The sequence below is a fragment of the Hyalella azteca genome, unplaced genomic scaffold (genome assembly GCF_000764305.2).
Source record: "Hyalella azteca isolate HAZT.00-mixed unplaced genomic scaffold, Hazt_2.0.2 contig2334, whole genome shotgun sequence".
Lineage (NCBI taxonomy): Eukaryota > Metazoa > Arthropoda > Malacostraca > Amphipoda > Hyalellidae > Hyalella > Hyalella azteca.
This window is the reverse complement of record NW_025932613.1, coordinates 109,831-126,311: the sequence shown is the minus strand read 5'-3', so window position 1 is coordinate 126,311 and position 16,481 is coordinate 109,831. Positions and strand designations below refer to the sequence as shown.

General features: G+C 38.5%; 1 protein-coding gene across 5 annotated transcripts; it reads right to left on the bottom strand.

The window, feature by feature from the left end:
- Positions 1 to 3,058: 3,058 nt before the first annotated feature.
- On the bottom strand, positions 3,059 to 16,275 carry LOC108681293 (mediator of RNA polymerase II transcription subunit 27). Of its 5 annotated transcripts, none has more exons than XM_047885538.1 (9): positions 15,284 to 15,450; positions 8,228 to 8,422; positions 7,715 to 7,830; positions 7,283 to 7,427; positions 6,045 to 6,181; positions 5,354 to 5,447; positions 3,906 to 4,013; positions 3,181 to 3,448; positions 3,059 to 3,119 (listed from the first exon to the last, which is right to left on the bottom strand). In XM_047885538.1, the coding sequence occupies exons 2-8, from the start codon at positions 8,414 to 8,416 to the stop codon at positions 3,194 to 3,196; spliced, it is 1,044 nt and encodes a 347-aa protein (XP_047741494.1). In that variant the 5' UTR covers positions 8,417 to 8,422; positions 15,284 to 15,450; the 3' UTR covers positions 3,059 to 3,119; positions 3,181 to 3,193. The 5 variants fall into 5 exon arrangements, with proteins under 5 accessions (XP_047741494.1, XP_047741495.1, XP_018025804.1 ...); XM_047885539.1 differs by having other exon boundaries at positions 3,059 to 3,085; positions 3,193 to 3,448; XM_018170315.2 differs by lacking the exon at positions 15,284 to 15,450 and adding an exon at positions 16,256 to 16,275 and having other exon boundaries at positions 3,059 to 3,448; positions 8,228 to 8,420.
- Between the last annotated feature and the right edge of the window lie 206 nt (positions 16,276 to 16,481).

Sequence of the window (16,481 nt, the reverse complement as noted above, 5' to 3'; positions counted from 1 at the left end):
CTGACAGTTTGTATAGTTCTACCTGAACGTGAGGACATAGATTCCTTGACTAAGTATGGAGGGATAAGTAAGACTCCATCTGTCTAGACAACGTATCTTGATACTAGATGGTAATACATGAGAGTTAATGAGTTATATTGGAGGAATAAGGCTAAGACTTCGACCGTTAGTTCGTAGCTCTAACGCGAGTTACAAAGGGACGTGCTAGTTAGCTACAGAGAGCTTTACTAAGGTTACCAGTCCTTTTATAGAAATATGACTTCCGTCCACAACTGTGGTCTTGATCGCGTGATCTGCCACGTGATGTTGTCCATGCTGACTCAGGTCTAGTACTTTTCCATCAATCTCTATCACGTTTGGTGAATATTACTTTTCAAATACAGATGATCTATATTTTAAAATAATAATAATAATGAATAGAATGACGCCGGACATCACCAAGCAGCACGAGTGTTGGTCATCAAAAGCCATCATCTCTCTCTCGCCTTCGTTAACAACTTTATCTCTGACTGCCAAGCCCCACTCTCCAACAACGCCTTCTACGCCAAAGATCTCACCATATTTGTCTCCTCCCCAAGACTAGACATCGCCGAGGCGAACCTGGCGGCGCTGCTGTCTGGCGTTTCTGCCTGGTCCGCATCCATAAGGCTGGCCATAGCCCCAGACAAGTCCTCTATCACTGTCTCCACACCCGACACTCATCACTCCAGAGTCCACCCTGCCGCCTACTTTGGCAACAGTCGTTTCCCACTGAACAAGACTCCAAAATTCCTGGAAGCCACTTCATTTTCTCTCCTACGTCAAGAAAATTGCCTCCAAAGCAACTACAACTCTACTGCGGGGTTTCCACAAAGAAATCATCACGGTCACCTATAATAAACCTACTACCCGACCAACCTTTAACAATGCCGCCCGATTTTGTACCCCATTTCCTCCCGCTCCACAGTCGAGGCCCTGCAGAACTCTGCCTTGAGGCTCGCCACCGACTGCCTAAAGGTGACCGCCATTGACTACCTCCACAATGAAACAGGGGTTCTTCCTTTAGTCGCTCCCTTAGATCTCGTTGCTCGCAGTTCCTGGCAAGCACACTCCTAGCCCAACCTCTTCCCCAATTGTCTCCGCCTCACCAGGAGAGACTCCTGATGGCAACCCGACAGTCCCGTTACAGTCACCTCGTGGCCCACGTTAGGCAGACGGCTGCCTAACAGTATGCGCCTGTGATGAAGCCAGGCGAACTCGTCGCCGGACAATCACGTCTCACCTCGCTGCAACAACCGAGGATAACAGGGTCCTGGCCGCCAACCTCCTCCGGGAAAACCTTTCGTCCTCGCCCCTACCGCTCCGCGCTGGCTCAGTTGCAGTCTGGCTTTTGCAACCCCTTCGCATTCTACACGTTTAAGGTGGGACGTTCCCCAAGCGTGACTTGTCCTCGGTGCGGGGACCCCCTCCACTTCTCGGAGTACCTCTCCTCCTGCGCATCCCATACCACGGACCTTCCCGTATCCTCCCTATGGGACAGCACACTCCAGGTTGAATCCTTCCTGGCGTTCCTCCCGTCATTTGCCCATTTTCCTCCCCTCGCGGTCGCCTCTCGGCGCCCGCCTCTTCCACGTGCCCGAGTCTTTCGATCCAACAAACATTACAGCAACAGTGTTGGCCCGACTGGAAGAATAGCACGAGGTGTTGGCTCACCTTAGAAAACAATATCCAATAATACATTCCGAAAGGATAAGGCAAAAAACGTTCATAATTAAGAATGTTTCCATGTTTAAAAATAGGGCATATTTATAGGATAACAAAAATAGGGGATATTATTAAACTTGCAATAAAAATATATTACATATTCGACGCTCGACCGAATGAAATGTTTTACATCAGCTTACTCCCAATCTATTCTGTCCAATTACTTGATGAGGACCGAAGATAAATAATAGTAGATAATAGTTGATACTCTTCGTAACTTGGAGACTTGAATCATGCTTTCACTCGATAAGCTTCTGGAACCATACCTACTATCAGAAGTAATTGCTAGTTCGAAATTCCGTTTGAAAATCACTGGTAGCTATTCAAGCTAAACCCACAGGCGACAAATCTGTCGCTACGTGTACCTACTTGCCTACGACGGTGAAGTTTTAAAGAATGATAAACTGAAATATGTCTACAGTGGTGAACTGGTGTATTAAGGTACTTTAAGCATTAAGGTATAAATAAAACTAAAATAACTAACCTGAAATAAACATGTAATAGAAAAGTCAAGTATGATGCAATGGTAAACTAAAGTATGATACGATGGTGAGCTAAAGTATGATACAATGGTGAACTAAAGTATGATACGATGGTGAGCTAAAGTATGATACAATGGTGAGCTGAAGTATGATACAATGGTGAGTAGTAGTAGTAGTATGATGGTTTGCTGGCGCTTCAGTTATCAAGCTATTTCGCACCGGAGGTCAAAATATAACATCGCCAGCAAGGGGGAAGGTCTCAATTATTCAAAATCTCAAGTTAATCATCACCCACAAGGGGCGGAAGGTCTCAATGGTCCAGCCCGCTGAAGCTGGTTCGAAGGAAGCAGCGTTAGCATCTCAAAGAGACGAAGTGACAAGGAGGGACAGGTGAAAAGCAACAGAAACTAAGACACTCGAACAAGAGATCGCTTACACGGGACATCGGCCGCCCGCACGAGAGAGACAGAGAAGGAAAATGTAAAGAATCCTACCTACATAATAATTTGACCCCACAACTGAGACCAGCAGTCAGACACCGCGTGCTCAGCGGTAGGGCGCTCAGGAACAATCCCCCTAGGAGCGCGAAATCCCATAGAACTTCTGACGAGCACAGACACGCGTCAGAAGTCCCCCCTGAGGGTGAGCTAAAGTATGATACGATGGTGAGCTAAAGCATGATACAATGGTGAGCTAAAGTATGATACGATGGTGAGCTAAAGTATGGTGCGCTAAAGTATGGTGAGCTAAAGTATGATACAATAGTGAGCTAATGTATGATACGATGGTGGACTAAAGTATGATACGATGGTGGAATAAAGTATGATACGATGGTGAGCTAAAGTATGATACAATGGTGAGCTAAAGTATGATACGATGGTGAGCTAAAGTATGGTGAGCTAAAGTATGATACAATGGTGAGCTAATGTATGATACGATGGTGGACTAAAGTATGATACAATGGTGAACTACGGTCTACAATGCTGATGGTACGGCAGGAGTGTCCGGAACTCGCGCCAGGTGGGCGGGCTGTTGTTGCTGACGGTGCAGTTGCATTTGGTGCAAGGCTCCGTGAACAAGTTGCTGAAGCTGTGCAGCCACGTGAAGAACGAGCGGATGCTCAGGTCTGCCAGGTAAGGCGAGCAGAAGTGAAGCATCGCCGCGCTGGCATTGTCTGTTACGCGCTGGAACACCGCCAATTGTGACGGCTTGAAAATGTCCTCCTGAAACACATCGGCACATCATTAACACTTATTCTTCAGTTGCATTATTCCATCAGCAAGACAAATTGGCCTGTTGGCTTTTGTGAGTTTAAAAATATCATAATAAAAAACAGCAACAATTCCCTGACACGTTCCTCACCCCTCAGCTTTAAAGCTTGAAATGCAGGAGCCTGTGAACCGATTGTCACCACAAACTGAGAAACAATTGTTACAAGTTATACAACACAGTACTAAGGAAGTTCCAGGGCACAACAATGCTGAAGAGCTTTTATCGGCCCCTTAACTTAGTAAATGTTATTAACTTGGCACGAGTATATAATAGTAATCAATCATGAATAGAAGTTTCACGTTCTTGAGAAGTTTTTCACCAGCAGCGGCACCGTACGCATACCAACACTACCATGATGGTGAAAATTTCTCCACCAGCAGTGGCAGTCGTCATACCCACAATACCCACCCTGCCCTGATGGTCTAGGAAGGACTCATTATATCCCCTGATGAGAACAGCTTCGATGAGCAGCCCTCGCAAGGTTATCACTCCGCGCAGCAGCTGCCCCAGTGTCACCTGCAAGAATTAACTATTATCTTCCTATTCATTACCTTATTGTTATCAATGAAATTAAGGATAACGAGATTTTAAAGTTTCTAAGATTTCTGATCCCGGGCAAAGCCGGGCTAATTTGCTAGTGATCTCATCGTGACGCTTCAGAGCTCTTGCTATGTTCGGGATCAGTCGGTGCACGAAACTTATGATATAAAAATTAGTCTTGCACGGCTACGTCCACACAATTATTACGAGGAAAATCTTTGTCCACAGCCACACTGGATCGCCGTCTTTCGAATCAAACTTCCATTCAGTGATGAGTAAAATTTGAGCCTCCTGAGTGAAAGCTTTGCGTACAAGGACTGCTGTGTAATGCGCACACACTTGGGAACGCACCCACCACCGAGTGTTCCAAGATAATATTACAAGCGGCGAATATTCAGTGGCAACCTCACTTATCCCAGCACATCTCAAGAATAGTTTGATAGAATACCAGAGATTGTTTATTTATTATCTTCTTATTAGCTATCACAATAAGTTTCTTATTAGCTATCACAATAAGTTTCTTATTAGCTATCACAATAAGTTCAACTAAATTTTTGCAGGCGTTGGTAGGTGGAAAAACCAGGTTTCCGAATGACATTTTTAATATGTTAACAAGGTTGCGAATGTATCAACATTCATTATCAAGTTTAAGGGAGCATTGAGTAGTGAAATTTAGATCGACACAAGTATAAAATCGCGCAAACACGTCAAAGCTTGAGAGTTGGAGCCCAAAAACTTATCTGAATGAACAAATTTCGCCACCTTACATTAATATCTCAAGATAAATATAAGAACGAAGCATCAAACTCAACCAATTGACCTAATCAATTAATATCTAAGTTTTCCCGGCACAGCACCGGCCGACACCCAACCACGGCTTGCCAAAACTCTACACAAGCTTAGTTACTAGTTTAGTGGCAACATAGTTAACTAGCAACTCTACAAGAGGTGTGAAATACTATACACAAGCTTGTTAGTTAGTTTAGTCATAGTGGCGAAATAGTTTACTAGCAACTCTACAAGCGGCGTGAAATACGTACTATACACAAGCTTGTTAGCTAGTTTAGTGGTAGCTAAAGTTTAGTTAGCTAGTTTATTAGCAACTCTACTAAAGGTGTAATATATAAGTCAAGGGCGATATTGCAAGATTGACACACAGAAAGGTTATTTGATGTCATGGGTTAAACATTTTGGTTTACCATGATTAAACTACAATATAAACTTTAATTTTAACGATAAATTTCCTAGATAAATTCTTTAGACTGCGAAAATGAATGCTCTCAACATCAACCATAAAAGAAGTTGTGGCAGCAAACCTGGACGATAGCGTTGGATCCCATGGGCCTGGAGACGGTGAGCATCATGTCTTGGAACTGCTTGTTGATGCTCAGGATGAGCGCATCAACCTGCCTGCAACATTCACACCACATTGAACGACACCATCTAGTCGCCCTGCCTGCAACATTCAGACCACATTGAACGACACCATCTAGTCGCCCCGCCTGTAGCATTCAGACCACATTAAACGACACCATCTAGTCGCCCCGCCTGTAGCATTCAGACCACATTAAACGACATGATTGGTCTACAACACTGAAGGATCTTTGAATTGGTCATGATGTTGGTTAGCGATATAGATTCATCTTCAAGCATGATCAACATTTGAAGCTGAGGAGTTACGATTAAGTGTGGATGATCAAATTCCATTAAGATAAGTTCATGTAAACATTTTAAGGCAAGAGTTCTAAATCAGTACAAATAGTGTAATTAATATTTCAAACATTAATAGATATATAATAGTTGAAAAAGTTAATATCAATAGTTCAAGATTTGCGCCACTAACTTATACGTTAAATTTATTTTTCATTTTGATTTTTTTACTACTAACATCATCACTGCAGAAAACATGGAATAATTAAACAAAATATTAATTATTAAATCAAGTAGCACCATTAATTTATGGCCAGTGATGCCACGTTTGCTACAAGTGGCAATAGAGGCACGCACTGTTGGGGTACGTTGACGTTGTTGGATATGGCGGGAGGGCGCCGCCGCTTGCTCACGCTCAGCGGGTTGGGCATTTGTGACCTGTTCAGGTGGCTGTGACCTATCAGCATGTGGCTCATTGTCGAGTAGTTGTACACCTGCGAATATGAACAAATTAGTACCTGTACACCTGCAAATATGAACAAATTAGTAGTTGTACACCTGCAAATATGAACAAATTAGTACCTGTACACCTGCAAATATGAACAAATTAGTAGTTGTGCACCTGCAAATATGAACAAATTACTGTTATCACACCAACCAAGGTAACACAAGCACTGTATTTAAAAACGTTCAGTATTTCAAACATTGATCTCTGCAATTAACACAGTCAAATGTCAAGTTTATTGATACAAGGGAGCTTGTGCTGCTATTTAGAAATAATAATTTGCCTGTCCATGCATGTGCACAGGTGGAAGAACAAAAACCAACAACAGTAATGTTTTTGTTTGTGCTTCAATGCAGAAATAAAATTTCTACATGAAATTATCTGCAAAAATTATACTTCTTTGTTATGGATACTCTCTTTTAATTTTTTTTTTCAGAGGTGGACAGCCACATTAATTTCCATTTTATTTAGATACAAGGACTTGAAATTCAAACTTGATTGAAAATTCATGAATACCCTAAATAAAGCAGAAGAAAGTGTTAGCAACTCCAGTACAGATAGAATTGCATGTCTCAGTTTACTAGTTGAAGTTCACTGCTAAGTCAATTTTAGAGGATGTGATCAATATTTTATTGTTTAAACATTTGTTAAAGTAACTGTACTTGCAAAACGAAACACATAATTTCAGTAATACTAAAAAAATAGCTAGAAAATGGTAATAAAATGAGTATGTACAAATAATATTCATTCATAGTGTCATCAATTAAAATAATGGCAAGCCAGACTCGACAGAATAAAAATGTTTTGAAAAAATTATTTAAAATTTGAAATGAATTGTAAGTATAAATATTGAAGACCCTGTACTTCTAAACTGTCTACACACAATTTTAATCAGACAACACTTCTCCACAGTAATCACTCCACTAAATTAAACTACATTCATCAAGCAGCTTGAAAAATATGAACATACAGAAAAACATTTATGCTTTTTTGAAACATTGAGTAGAAAACAGACCAATAAAGCAAGAAGAAAATTAGTATTAGTATAAACAAATTTGATGATTTACTTTATCATGAACAAATCAAGAACCTTGTCCATCCAGATGTAGCACTGACGAAGCTGGTGATGGAGCTGCTGCTTGTCAGTGGCAGGGTCTAGGGAAAGGAGGTCCAGGTTGCTCTGCGTGCTGTTCCCAACAATTGGGGACAGTGATGACACTTCACACTGAAGGGTTCTGTTGTAAATATCTGCATTAGCTGTTAGTATGATCAACTCACGAGTCATTCAATAAAATGTACATATAATTGAACTTGGCAGGATTGATTATGTATACTACAGAATTATTTGTTCAAATTTTTAATTTTCTTAACTAGAACAGAGATCAAATTCATAAAACTAGTTTTATGAAAATCAATAAAAAATCCCTGACTAAATTAAAAAATGAAATTGGAAGCCAAATCAAATTCTTTTCACACCCCAAACCTCATCTCTGATAGCAGAAAAACTATCATGGGCACTTACTTGACATTTTTCATGAGGTCATCAAGGACTGTTTTGATTTTGGTCTCAGTGTCTGCTTGCTCTTCTTTTTTGGTTGACACATCAAAAAGCATTAAGTTTTCACTGCCTTCTCCTTGCTAAATAGATGATGCAAAGGGATTAAGAGTATTCAAAAGTGCTATTTGATCTCAGTCTCTTCTCAAATTTATGAGTTCTATCAACCATTAATATTGATCACACTATGCAGATGAAATATTAATCAAAATCGTTCATAAAATAGTAACTTGAATTGATCAAATAAAAGCTGTGATGCAAGTTTATCTAAAGCAGTGAATTCAAAAGTTTATATGGTAACTTTCAGAAAACGTTCAAATACATGAGGTATATATATCCTGATTATGAAGAAATTTCTCCAGAAAATGCATAGATGTAACATACAACTTCTAGATAAAGAAGCAATGGCACTAAGATGGAATAATTTAGCTAAATATTGAAGTAAGAAGTTTTATATTGCACATTCATTTTGTAAAATACCTGAGCAAGTAAAGCGAAGAATTGAGTTGCAGAACCTCGCACAGCTCTCAAATAACTGAGGCAAGCAGCCAGTTTCTCGGGTGTGGGGGCTGCACCTGCCATGGCTCCACCGCTGGTGTTGGGGTCAGGTCGATTGCTGGTCGGCATGCTGCTACAGCTCCCAGTAGTGGAGGCATCCGTGGTAGCCATGATTCTGTCAGATAATCACATCCTCATAGTGGTACAAAAAATATTTTTGTTGACCTCCCCTTTGATTGGAATGTTCAATATCCATAGGATATTGAACTAAATTTTTCAATTTGATATGCAATTAGAAATGTTTCTCTCAAAAAGCCCTCAGTTGCCATTATGCAGAGAATTGCATTACATACTCAAGACTAGCATAAAAATTTATTTGTAAATAATTCTTTTGCATACAAAAATATAATCTCACAGTTTAGGACAGTCTGACAGCTGGAGAATTTATAGAATAATAGCAAGTAGAGGATTTTCTTGCTTAACATGTGGACCAGTTCTAGTGGCTTAATGAGATTTCAGGCTAATTTGTATCTTTATTTTGAACTTTGATGATGACTGTGACACAAGGTAAAAATAGAAGGTACAGAGCTAGGGTGTTTATATATACCTATGCAAGCATGGAATATACCTACCATATAAATTTAATTGGTATGCAAATAAAAGTGAAAAAGGTAAAAAAATTTTTCCTTTGTCCAATTATATCCCAAAAACGGACCAATTTTTGGCACGTTTTTGGAAAAACTATAATTTTTAGGTTTTGTATGAGCCAATTCAAAGATTTTATCACCATTAAAAACCTCTTGTTGTAGGCTATCTATTCTAACTGAAATAAAACACTTTGGTTGACTGCAATTGGAAGAGAGAAAAGGGTGTGACCAATAGATATGAATGGTATAAATTAACCAAAAGGTAGAATTGAATAGAATAAATTCCAGTTTTGGCACCATAAGTGAGCTTAAAAAATCTGAGATTTACATCTCCAATTCAAGAAAGACTTGAAGATAAATGAATGGGAGGAGGGGTTACAATATAAAATTAGCTAATATAAAAATAAATAAAAATCTCAGCACAATAAAACTTCAACATGAACAATAACTTTAACTATGGCTGAATGAGTGACAATGCCTACTTAATTTTATGGTGAAGACATCATAATTAAATTCCTGATTCCACCCTGTCTCTCCTGAATATGTTAATTCTATTCAAGATATTAATAGTATAGGTACTATTAATAATGTTATTATTAATTATTATTGATAATAACTTTATTTATTAACTAATATTAATAAATATTAGTTACTATTTAATATTATTAATATTAACTAACATGTTAATATTTACTACGTACATCAGTTATTAAAATTACAGCCAGCTCAGAAGTAAAATTAGTACCAAGTAGAAGTACCGTCAACCGGGGCTACTCGGGACAAGCAGGGCTACTCGGGACAGGCCTCCAACACGGCGTAAAACTGTTGTAGTAGCGAAACTAATTGGAATATTGCAAAACTAAAAATAGTGGCGTAAACGTCAACATTTTTCCTATCTATGTAGTATAAAGAAAGTCGAAAAATACTACATTTACTTGCTTTGAAAAATTCCTAAAAAAATGGTGAAAAACTATATTTTGTAAAGTTACAACTGCTCAGGTATGTAGCAAAAAAAAAGATTCGCCGTATTAAAAAATTTTACTTACGTTAAAGTTGCACCCAGGTGTCGGCTTGAAAACGTAATTGACAGAATTTGCCTATCTCATTTCAAAAAGAAATGGCAGCCATTTCTGCACGGTGGGGCTACTCGGGACACCCCCCTGGGGCTATTCGGGGCACCCCCAAAAATGCATTTACGGTAGAACCTCAGTTAGCAAAGGCTCCAATTACGAAAAAAATTGATTAAAAACAAAGAATATTGATCACATCTTCCTTGCTCAGCAAAAAAATTTCACTTATCGAAAAATTAGTGCATCATCGTTCATCACAAAATTGTGCATAGCATGTCATGTATAGAATTGTGCTCTAGGCATCATAGAATGAAAAGTAATTGACCTAAACTATGATTTATTTTTCCAAAAGATACGTTGGTTGTCACTGAAACATTCCTTTCTGTTTCAGGTATGTTTTTAACAATCTTTTTTTACTATAGTAAATTCACTTAACCCAATTAAAATGATGTGAAATTACGAGCCATCCTGTAAGCTTACAGATACAAAAAAAAATGCTATAAGGCTGCTGATATGAAGCTTGCAGTGGACAAGGTTGTTGTAAATGCTCAATGGCATGTTCATGGATACGGCAATATCGCATCAATAATACGATAATTGCACATCAATAATACGGTAATTAATGTATATGGCAATATCATATCAATAAAGGAAAAACAAGTAAAAATCACAGAAAATGTCATTTATTCTACCTCTACATCATCTACAATGAAAGAGGAGGACTTTAGAGTACTGTTAGTAATGGATGAGTACGTTCTGCATGCTTCAAATGTTTTGAAATGAAGTTTTATTCCCATTGTCCCGAGTAGCCCCGACTGATGGGGCTACTCGGGACAATCTTTTATTTGCGTCTGGCACCTTACGAATAGCATATGGATTTTTTTTTACAATGCCATTCGATAGCCCTCGCAAAGAGCTATAAAATGAGCCTAAATTTGTTAATGAAATGTTTTATCGTAAGAAGTTATTAACAGTTATTAAAAAAAAAAACGATCAAATCTGTCCCGAGTAGCCCCGGTTGACAGGAGCCTAGCCTCTACCCTAGGCTGACTACCGCCTGACTAATTTATGAATAAAATTATTTCAATGTAATCTTACATTAATACTATTAATACCCAGGCCTTGCATCTTAATATTTACTCCATTAGTTATTAAAATGCAGCCTGCTCAGATGTAAAACTAGTAACAAGTAATAGCAGTACCTAGTAGCCTAGCCCCTAGTAAGCACTATAATCACCAGGGGCTAGTAGCAAGCACTAGCACTTGACTAAGCAAGAAGACTACAGCAGTACAAAGTAGATGCAAGTAAAAAATTTCATGTAACAATTTCTTTGTAACAGTAAAATCATCCTGGTCAGTAAATTATAATATGCATAAAACTTCTCAACTTGGAAATATGAACCAAAACACTAATAGGAACTTGGAAGGCACTGTCACATCACTAAGAGTCTCAGACTGAATCCCTGTTAGCACATGGTAGTACCGCATCACAGAACGCCATTGTGGCTGCCATTGAGTGGGCAATGGACTCATCTTATTTGCAACAACTTCCAGCATCACTGTGCAACTTTCAGCAGAGCTCTGAAATTTAGAGAGCATGCTCAAACTGTTAGCTTGTTTTCTCACCATCTTTCATTAACAACTAATACAATAACAAAGTTTTTTTTAGCACAAAGTGCCACCATTTGCCAATTGCAGCCAAGCAAGTCAACAACAATAATTTCTCAAAAAACGTGATGGCATTGTCATAATTTCAAGATTTTAGTGCATTTTCTCATTTATGGAAAACATGCACTCTTGTGCTTGCCATGTCCGTCTGTGACTTCATATTTTCGTCAATGAGAAAATGTGCGCTGTCACTCACTACAGTGAGTACTGAATTATATTTTTTATGCTCATTTTCAAACACAAGCTGCTCAAAGTAAGCTACCAGTTGGATGGGATCATGGGACTTTTTAAACTAAGTGCCTCCTGTGTGCTGAAGTAAATTTGCCAGTCTGCCATTTTTGTCCTTTCATTTGCCTGTCTGCCATTTTGGTCCATGCTTGATTTGTGCACATACCTATTAAAAGATGACAATATCTTGGGCTAAAAAGCACTACTTTACAGCCTGAGACTGGTGCATGAAATTCAAGATGCAAGATTGCTAAGCTGGCAACTGCCACTGGCAAGGAATATAGGTACTTATCTACCATTTGAGCAGGCTAGCAGCAACTAGAGCTTTCCTGCAATTTTAGGGGCAACAAGATTCCCACTGGAATGACTGGATGAGTTATCTCTTATCTAATTGCTAATAAAAAGTTTGTCACTTTGGAGCGTTGACTATAATCATGAGAAAAAAAATTCAATATAGTTCAAAACTCAATTCAATTCATAGCCATGAAATTTTAGTATTAATTAGGAAATTTTCAGTATTATTTCTAATGTTTCAAGATTAAAACTAGACTCACATCTTCACATGACCTTTCCATAACCTGCTTCTAGTAACCTTTGAATGTTAACTGAACTGAGAGTAGGCTAGTTGGCACAGCAGAACTAAACTTTGCCAGAACATGTAAAAGATGTGTATCAAACCTCAAATCCACTTGTATATATATTTGATCTAACAATTTATTTTTATGAATCTATTTTTCTCTGCTGGTTCCAAATGGAACGGCTTGGTATTACTGGGCTAACACGCAGCACAGACAAACACTTTATTTTCTCCTCATTTATTTGCAAATTCCACGACTTTCCATAACCTGAAATTAAATCTCATGACTTTCCAGGCCTGGAAAATGAAAAATCTAATTTTCCATAACTGGTATGCACCCTGTAGATACTACCGTACAGTTCATACTAGAGTCTACACTCTACTCACACCCCAGTAGGGTAAATGCGGTATATTCCGACATCGTGGGTAATTCCGACACTTCTCAACTTTTTTCCATTATATTAAGCTTTTTCTTAGTTCCATGCATTCGTTGATGGTTGAAATAGTGACGTCATACTTTAACGCGCCATACTATTGCCAAAACACTAGGTCTGGGCCATCTGACGGGAAAATGCTGAGATCCAATAAGAGACAGTGCATGTCACCCAGTGAGAACATCGAAAAATGTGTCAAAGTTGATAGTTGACCACTTGCTCTACCAAATAGTGATGAACTGTTTGTGTAGACAGAATATTATGGTTTGAGACTTTTAAATACGTCTGTGAATATATTAGGAATCCTTTAGGTATACCGGTACTTGTATTTGCTGATTTCAAGTGGTAAAAAAATTAATAGATGATTAAGTTAAGAGATGGTTTTAGACACATAAAAACTAATTCTGACACAGCTTGGAAATTGGAATTAGACACACACAGCTCATTCCAAGCTGTATGCAAAAATTGAAATTTTCTTAATTAAAAGCTTAATAGCTCTTAATTAAAAGCCTAATTAAGTAGTGTTCAATATTCAATAGTGTTCTAATTGCAAGCTGTCGTATTCCAATACAGCTCACAGTCACACAGCGATCGGAATTCGAACACAAGGTCACAAGAGTGTTGGCATTACAAATTAGTAGAGTTTGAAGCGCAGCCAGAATTAGTCTCACGAAATGCCAAATTTGGTCACACACAGTGTTGCAATATATGGATTTGGTAGGTTTGCATTCTAAAAGCTTTTAAATAAATATGGCAACATTTTGTGAGTTTTTGTGACATTTCATATTTTCATTGTTGCTGGCACGTAGGGCGGTGTTTTTAGAGTGACATAAAGCAAACAGAACTCGAGTTGTGCGTATGGTGTATTTTTCATAGCCATTCATATTTTGCTACGTCCTTAATGTGTCGGAATATACCTTGTTTACCCTAGGTACAGACCGCACATACAGTCACTACAGTGTACACAGTACTCACTAGTAGGCTACTCGATCAAGAGTCTAGACCAGGACTAGCCAACTAGGTAATTAAAGATGAAGTGAATATTAAAAATTCAGCTATATTCCAAATTCATTGTAATTTTTTATTGTAGCCTATATTAATCAACATTAAATATCAAAATCACCTGAGAAGACATTTTTTCAGAGTCACTTCAGTCAAACAACATAATAACAAATATTATTATACCTAGGTATATCTATGATGAGTTGTATGATCTAGGTATCAGAATTTCAGATCATTTAATTCAGATTACAGATTTTAGAGTAGGTACCCCACTACCCCGTACATAGGCTATCGCCGCTATCCACACTCAGGATGATGCATGTTTTCGGTGAATTTTCCTGCGCATTTTCCCTTTTTTAAGCCATTGCTGTGCACAGTTGGCGCAATGTAATGAAAATTGATTCTCTTCGCGCACGTGTTCGCGCAACCCTGGCCATCAATTCTATGTCGCGCTGCCGCGCACAAGCAGTTTGTGGAGGAACAGACGTAATACTCAGTACAGTATGCCTTTAATTATCTTTCAATAATATATGATTTTTCTTGATACGGAAATTTGGTGAATGAGAAATCTAGAACTTTATTTTAGAATAAATTTTCTCCAAAGTCATATGGCAACACTAAACACCGTCTGTTTACATTTCGTATGTATAATAGCCGCAGTTTACGATTACCGTACGTTCCGTATCCAACAAGCGGAAGAGTCAGAAGAAACCCGGACATGTCTTACATAATAAGTTACATTTATTATTGTCAGTTCGACTCTCGTAGTTGATATAAACTTTGATCTTTGATGACTAACAAAATATAACTTTTTAATAGGGAGACTTCATGTTTATTATACTACAAGTAATGATCTTTATTTAATTATAGCCGCATTGCCGCGCGTCCATATTTAAACTATTTTAGCTTTCTAAAGTACGGCGCACGGCGTTTTTTTTACCAGCATAGTACGGCGCACCACGCAGGTTGTTAAAATGACAAAATAAATTCCCGCGCACCTGGCACATCTTCCTGACCATGGTTAAGGCTATCAGTATCATGGCTATCATCAATCATGCTATGCATAAGACGATAAGAGCATCTTGTGAATGTCAGAATGGGGTGGGGTGAGTTCTTTTACCTAATTTTACCTAGGCCCTATTAGGCTAGGTATATACTAATATACGCACCTAAGTAATGCTTAAAGCAGCTTAATGATTTTTTTATTTCTTTTCAGCAGAAATCCGTCTGACGGTCTGAGCATGTTAGCAACTTTACATCAACATAACTCTCATTGTCATCACAATGTCATGACTCATAACAATGATAACATAGTCTCAACTCTCAACCTTGCTGAGTGCTGACCACGGTCAAACTTTTTTTGTTGTTAGCATCATATCACTCATGTTTTTAACCAAAAAACTTACCTAGGTATGTATCAAAACACAATAGTTCAATATGAACTAGCATAATCTAACAAATTTTCTATCGTCGTTTTTTCGTAGGAGCTACGACGGCAGTGTAGTGCTGTAGTTCGTCTCAGTCAGTGATTCACCGATTGTAAAGTTTTTTAAACCTGTAGCGGTAAGCGGTGGGGGCGCTGCGGAGTGCGGAGGAGCTAATGCCAGAGGGCGGAAACCATAGTCCGCGTTGGAGGTTTGCCAAATTCAAAGGGGTGAATTTTAAGCAATAAGTTTAGTATAGATATGTCGGGGTTAATTAGGCTGTTAGACTTGGCGCCGATTCTGAACATCGCAGAACATTCACAGCTTGTTGTGGGTGTCAAACTTGTAATTCACTGCTTCAATTTAGCGTTGCATGAGCGCCCTGCCACATATTGCGCGATTTGACCAGGCAGAACTGTTGCAGGTAGCTATTGTCGAACACCGTAGCTCACAGCTCCAACTCTAGTACTCTAAACTGCTACCATTGGGCTACCCTGGCTTATGGATTACTATTTTCCTGCGAATAGGTTGGTTTAATCGCAGGTGAACTTTACCTACCAAGTACGGTCGCCTTATTTACTGCCGGCATTCCACATAAGAACGTAGGAAGAAATTAACGAAAATTCCGTTACACCCTAATTTTGGTCAATTTCTTGGGCCTTGTTTCTCAATATCTCGAGTGTATTGTATAGGCTGCATTTGTGCTTCGTGTGTTAACTTTTCTCTCTATTAAATTCTTTGAAATATTAAAAAAATTAAAAAGTTAACCATGCAAGTCATCCTTCTTTATTATGATGGTCTGCTTAAAGAGCTGTTTTCCTCACCTCACTCACATTTTAGTGATAATCCAGTTTCATTTCTTTCAAAAGTTATTCTCTTTTATTTATACTAAGTGAATGGTTACAGCAATTAATGTTTGGTGGAAAATTTATATTCAAGTATATTACTATCTTCGCTTACATTTATTGTGTCCACTATCAAGACCATCCAAGCAGAACTCGATTAATTTGCGTGGACTCGATATTAATCAGTCGATTAAACCTGCGTAGGCAGGGTAACTTCCAATTGAATTATTATTAATTGTAATTTTATTGATCTGCATCATCAGAACGCACTCTTTACATGTAATTCATTGAGCGCTTTACAAAGCGTTACTTGTGGTAACTGTATTCGGGAGGAGTTACAC